The sequence below is a fragment of the Hakea prostrata genome, chromosome 6 (genome assembly GCF_041222555.1).
Source record: "Hakea prostrata isolate BN-2017 chromosome 6, UWA_Hpros_2, whole genome shotgun sequence".
NCBI classification, from domain to species: domain Eukaryota; kingdom Viridiplantae; phylum Streptophyta; class Magnoliopsida; order Proteales; family Proteaceae; genus Hakea; species Hakea prostrata.
This window is the reverse complement of record NC_142605.1, coordinates 38054495-38060425: the sequence shown is the minus strand read 5'-3', so window position 1 is coordinate 38060425 and position 5931 is coordinate 38054495. Positions and strand designations below refer to the sequence as shown.

Sequence of the window (5931 nt, the reverse complement as noted above, 5' to 3'; positions counted from 1 at the left end):
AAACTAGAAATCCTACATTTCTCATCATATCTCTTATCCTAGGTAGTCCTTCCTAAGTTGTATTCTTCTTCTTTTTTTCTTTCTTTTTTTTAATAAATAAATATAAAATGAGGGTTTCTTAAGCCTACATCCCTGCCGTACACGTGTAAGTATGTGATATGTCTAGGGTGGACCCCCTCTCCTAGGACACTAAAATGGGATCCCTTTTCCTACTTTTGAATTCTTGGGATCATAAGGCTCCTCCTCCTCCTCCTACTACTACTACTACTACTACTACTACGTAGGCATGATTTTGCTACGAGTCAACTCAGCCCTTTCGTCTTTTGCATCTTTTCTTTTAGTCTTCTGATGGTGGGACCCACAATAAATTCTTTGCACCTGAATTCCTATCTTCCTAATGCCTTCCTATTAGATACTGTATTTCAGAAAATTCAAAGAAAGTACCATAAACTTCCATTTGCTGACCCTAATAAAGGTGATTAAAATGATAGTTTTAAACTTAATCTTGTTCATCCTAATCTGGCAATTAAAGGAAAGCTTTAGTCAAACCATAAAATTGGTATTAGTTGTTGGTTATTGATAATAAGTTGGTCAAACTTAGTAATAGTTGTAGTATTAGTCAATTTTTGCCCTAAACTGGGTAAATTTGTCTTTTAGATTGAGACATCTAGTCTACATCTAAAATAAAATGTGTGGTAGATGAAGATTGAAAAAAAGAAAAAACCCAAAATCAATGTCCCAATGGTTTCCTAGGTTTTAAAAAAAAAAAGTGAATTCATGAAGATTTTTGGCAGAAATTTCCCTATTTTTAAAAGGGAAACCTTTGCAGCCTCTACTGAAGACTGTAGAACCACCACACCTAAATCTCATTGGGAGTTTCTCATGGGTGCCATTTAAACATGAATTTGTATATCAAATAGCCAATAAACTATGAAGATGTAAATGCTTTTTTCTCTTAATGGGGGTGGAAAATATACATATCTGGGAAGGGTAAGGACAGGTGTGACACATGGTTATTGACTATTATGCTCCATTCATAGCCATTATGGAATGAAAAACATATCTTATTGGCTCTGCAAACCATCTTTTTTTAGGGGACCAGGCTATGACTTGTACATCCTACTTCACTTATAAACAAGAAAACTAGGTTCAGTTCACAGAACCTAGCCATGGTTTTTAACTGGTGGAGTGGAGTGGGATCATAGTGAGTCAAGCATCCTCTCAGAGGCCAGGCAAAGACACAGAGAGAGAGAGAGAGAGAGAGGAGCCAAGGGGGAGTGATCTGCCATACCTTATTGCGCATTACATCTGATGAACTTTTCAGGGCATTTGGGTGTCTGTGTTGGTCAACCCTGCCCAAAGACTATGGAGAAACTTCAAAGTTCAAACTTTTCTATACTATTGAATTCCCATGTTGCCCTCTGTGGAGTCCCCTTCGGCCTTTCTGTGAATATTGAATAACCCACATGAACAACAAGGCATAAAGGAAAATAAATAAAGCAAAATCAGCTTGACGAGAAAAACTAATACTAAAATTAAACAGTAAAACCCAAAATAAATTAAAATTAAACGGAGAGAGTGAACAGCATTTTGGAGAGAGAGGGAGAAAATAAGAGAAACATGAGACTCCCATTTCTCTCTCACTCAGTTTCTCGAGTCTTTCTTTCTTTCTTTTTCAACTTCCCTTTTATTTGTATTCTCTCTCTTCCAGTCCTCTTCTTCTCCTCTATAGCAAATTAGCAATTGCAGCTAAACAACTCCACAAGCAGCAAAAAGACCTAGCAATAAAAACAAGCAGCAGAGTCCAAAAGTTCTCAGCTTTTCTCCAGATCGCCGGTTTCCGGCATGGGAAACCGGCGCAGAATTGAATATCACCCACTACCGGCGGCTTTTTCCGCCTAAATGCAAGGAAAGAGCCGTCTACACCCAGTTGATGTTAGTGTTCAAAGTTCAGACGATGATGACGATGATGATGATGATGCAAGTAGAAGGATAACAACCACACAAGTGTTCTCCCCTTCTTTCTTCTTCTCTGTCTCCTTTACCACAGCTGAACCTTCCTCTAGTACTATACTACTACTATTCATTATTTATTATTTGTTTCTCTTGTTGTTACTGGGTTCTGCTGGGAAGTATCAGCAATGGCAGCCACCGCCAGTAGTTCTCCGCTAGAGTCTTCAAACCCGGTTTCTGCAGACGATCTCACGGCAAAGGCAGCACACAAACGATATGAGGCGTTGGTGACGGTAAGGACTAAAGCCATAAAGGGTAAAGGGGCTTGGTACTGGGCACACCTGGAGCCTATACTTGTTCATAATTCTGACACTGGCCTTGCCAAAGCTGTCAAGCTCCGGTGTTCGCTTTGTGATGCTGTGTTCTCTGCTTCAAACCCATCTCGCACGGCTTCTGAGCATCTCAAGAGAGGTACTTGTCCTAATTTCAGTTCTGCTGCTAAGCCCATCTCCTCAGTTTCACCTCCTCCAATCACTACCCTTGCTTCTCCTTCGTCGTCTCATCATCCTCAGCCTCACCACCACCACCACCAACCCAACCACCGCAAACGCAGCTTGTCTTTGCCCGCCACCGGCGGCGTTGGCGCAACTTCCACCTACCATGTTCCGCCACTTGCCATGGTCGATCCTTCCCGGTTGTGCCCCGACCTCTGTTACTCCTCCACAGCAGTGGTTTCTACTTCCAGTGCCGCTGCAGTTATGCCTCCATCTCAACATCCTCAGCAACAGCATTTGATGTTGTCAGGTGGGAAGGAAGACTTGGGTGCTCTTGCCATGCTTGAAGACAGCGTCAAGAAGCTCAAAAGTCCCAAAGCCTCACCAAGCCCAACCCTTAGCAAGAACCAGATTGACTCCGCCCTGAACCTCCTAGCTGACTGGCTCTATGAGTCCTGTGGTGCTGTCTCTTTCTCAAGCTTGGAGCACCCTAAGTTTCGAGCATTCTTGAACCAGGTGGGTCTTCCTGCAATCTCTCTCAAGGAGCTTGTAGGTTCCAGGTTGGATGCCAAGTTCGAAGAAGCCAAGACTGAGTCAGAAGCAAGGATTAGGGACGCGATGTTCTTTCAAGTGGCCTCTGATGGTTGGCAAACTAAGCATTCAGGCTTTCTTGGTGGAGAAAATTTGGTGAATTTGACGGTGAATCTCCCCAATGGAACAAGCGTGTATCGGAAAGCTGTGCTCTCGAACGGCCCAGTTCCATCAAAGCATGCTGAGGAGATACTGTGGGAGACGATCACAGGCATATGTGGGAGTGTAGTACAACGTTGTGTGGGAATCGTTGCTGACAAGTTTAAGGCCAAGGCATTAAGAAATTTGGAGAAGCAGAACCATTGGATGGTTAATCTCTCTTGTCAGCTTCAGGGGTTTATCAGCCTTATCAAGGACTTTAGCAGAGAGCTTCCTCTCTTCAAATCTGTGACTGCCAATTGCTTGAAGGTTGCAAATTTCTTCAACTCCGAGTCCCAAGTTCGGAACAGTTTCCAGAAGTACCAATTGCAGGAGCTTGAACACGCTGGTTTGCTTCGGGTACCTCCACCTGAATTTGAGAGCACGAAGAACTTCATTTCTGTGTATCCTATGTTGGAAGACATTTTGAATTCTGCTCGGGCACTTCAGCGAGTTGTATTGGATGAATCGTATAAGGTTGCTTGTGTGGAAGACCCAGTGGCCAGGGAGGTTGCTGAGATGATTGAGGACATGGGATTTTGGACTAATTTAGAGGCTGTGCACTCTCTTGTTAAGCTCATCAGAGGGATGGCTCAGGAGATTGAGGCAGAGAGGCCGTTGGTAGGACAATGTCTCCCACTTTGGGATGTATTAAGGACAAAAGTGAAGGAATGGTGTGCCAAATTTAGCATTGCAGAAGAACCTGTAGAGAAGGTTATTGAGAAGAGGTTCAAGAAGAACTATCATCCAGCTTGGTCGGCTGCCTTCATACTTGACCCGCTTTACTTGATGAGGGACACTAGTGGAAAGTACCTCCCACCCTTCAAGTACTTGACACTTGAGCAGGAGAAGGATGTGGACAAGCTCATAACCAGGTTAGTATCCAGGGAAGAGGCCCATATTGCTCTGATGGAGCTCATGAAGTGGAGGTCAGAAGGGCTTGATCCGTTGTATGCACAAGCTGTCCAGGTTAAACAGCGAGACCCCATGACTGGAAAGATGAAAATTGCAAATCCCCAAAGCAGTAGATTGGTGTGGGAGACATGTCTTAGTGAATTCAAGTCACTGGGGAAAGTTGCAGTAAGGCTGATTTTTCTCCATGCAACCTCTTGTGGCTTCAAGTGCAACTGGTCGTTCTTGAGGTGGGTGTGCTCCCATAGTCACTCAAGTGCAGGTATGGAGAGGGCCCAGAAGATGATATTCATTGCAGCCCATTCCAAGCTTGAAAGGAGAGATTTTTCCAATGAGGATGACAAGGATGCAGAGCTGTTCGCTTTGGAAAATGGTGAGGATGATGTGCTCAATGAGGTCTTTGTTGATCCATCCTCAGTGTAACATTTTTGTTTTAGTTTGTAGAATTCTGGATTGTAGGATTTATTGAATTCTTTCTACTAGTCTTTTCTCTTTTATCCTTGTTGTTTACTTACACTTATGATAGAAGATTCTGCGGCAGTAAGGTTGGGGAAGGGGTTGAAGAAATTGAATTATGTATTACCACTGCTTACAGAGGCCTCATGATTCAAATGGATCAGTTATCTCCTGCCCTAGCATGGTTATTGGGTTTGCAGAAAAGGAAAAGAAAAAAAAAATATAACTCTCCTTGTTTATAAGAGTTGTGGAGGAACAGAACAGGAAGAATGTTGTTACATTTTGGTTCCTGGAGTAATTTGGGATAAATAATAGTTACAAAGAAGAGGCTTTTCTCTCTTTCTAATTGAAATTCTGAAATTATGGCCTATCATTTTTATTGAGTTTCAGTGCCTAGTAACCACGGTTTATTGAATGTCTATTGACCTTGTCAACGTTGAGTAGTCGCGGTTTATTTTTGGCATGAAGGTATACTTGATTCATATAGAACTGAACTGTAAAGAGCAGTTCTTTAGCTTTGCTAACTTTTTAAGAGATTGGCATTCACCTGCAAGGCTGCATGTATGGAGAGCTATAGTGATTACAGATTCTTCACAAGATCCTCAGGAGCTTTTGAATAGGCTAAGAATCCTTTTGAAATCGGACATTGGCTCAGTCAGCGAGATATGCTTGCCAAGACCAAATATTACACTAAGAAAGCCCTAAACACTGTTCTTGAGCTTTTTGAGGCTTCAATATACCCCTTCCCCCCCCCCCACCTACTTTCTGAGGATAACAGGAATCTAGCTGTTCGCTTTAGTCCTTCAGTCCAAACCTGTCATGCAATTATTGATATATTTCCATGTAACACTTGAAGGATTCTTGTCCCAAGGCAATTCCTTTTCTGGTGTTTCCATGGCAATACTGGAAGCCTGGAACATCTTAGGGATGTGATTTTGAATGTGGAATGAAATGTTGAGATCATTGGAGGAGATCTAATCTCGAAGTCTATTGGTCTCACAAGAGTTACAGCTTTAGTTTGAAGAATTTGCAGCTTTATCTTCAAATTAGACACCTACGATGATTGTACTTCAGAGGTTTATAATTATGTGAACAACATTCTTCTGCTCCATACTGAGACTGTCATCTGACTCTCTGCATTATCATCCTACTTACACCCAAGAAATCATTGTCTAATAGTAATAGCACAACTGGTTCTGTCTGTACTACTTCAGGTCACTTTATGTTGAATTCATAATCATGTGAAGGATGGTGAATGAGATTATCAAAATGCCACCATATTCATTCTTTTGATCGGGGAATGAACTTTCTGTCTGTCATTCCTTAATAGGTAGAGAGACTTGTTTTCTAACTCAAATAAGTAGGGATGGAGCTCTCATGCTCAGGT

General features: G+C 42.2%; 1 protein-coding gene across 1 annotated transcript; it reads left to right on the top strand.

Annotated features, from left to right (window-relative positions):
* The first annotated feature begins 1584 nt into the window (after window positions 1-1584).
* Window positions 1585-5193, top strand: LOC149013934 (uncharacterized). The gene has a single exon (XM_089159901.1). It carries the CDS (start codon window positions 2142-2144, stop codon window positions 4509-4511), a length of 2370 nt encoding a protein of 789 aa, XP_089016027.1. The 5' UTR covers window positions 1585-2141; the 3' UTR covers window positions 4512-5193.
* Window positions 5194-5931: the final 738 nt, after the last annotated feature.

What these genes read in the sequence shown, in the direction of transcription:
- LOC149013934 (XM_089159901.1), top strand. Translation starts at nt 2,142, where the DNA reads ATGGCAGCCACCGCCAGTAGTTCTCCGCTAGAGTCTTCAAACCCGGTT.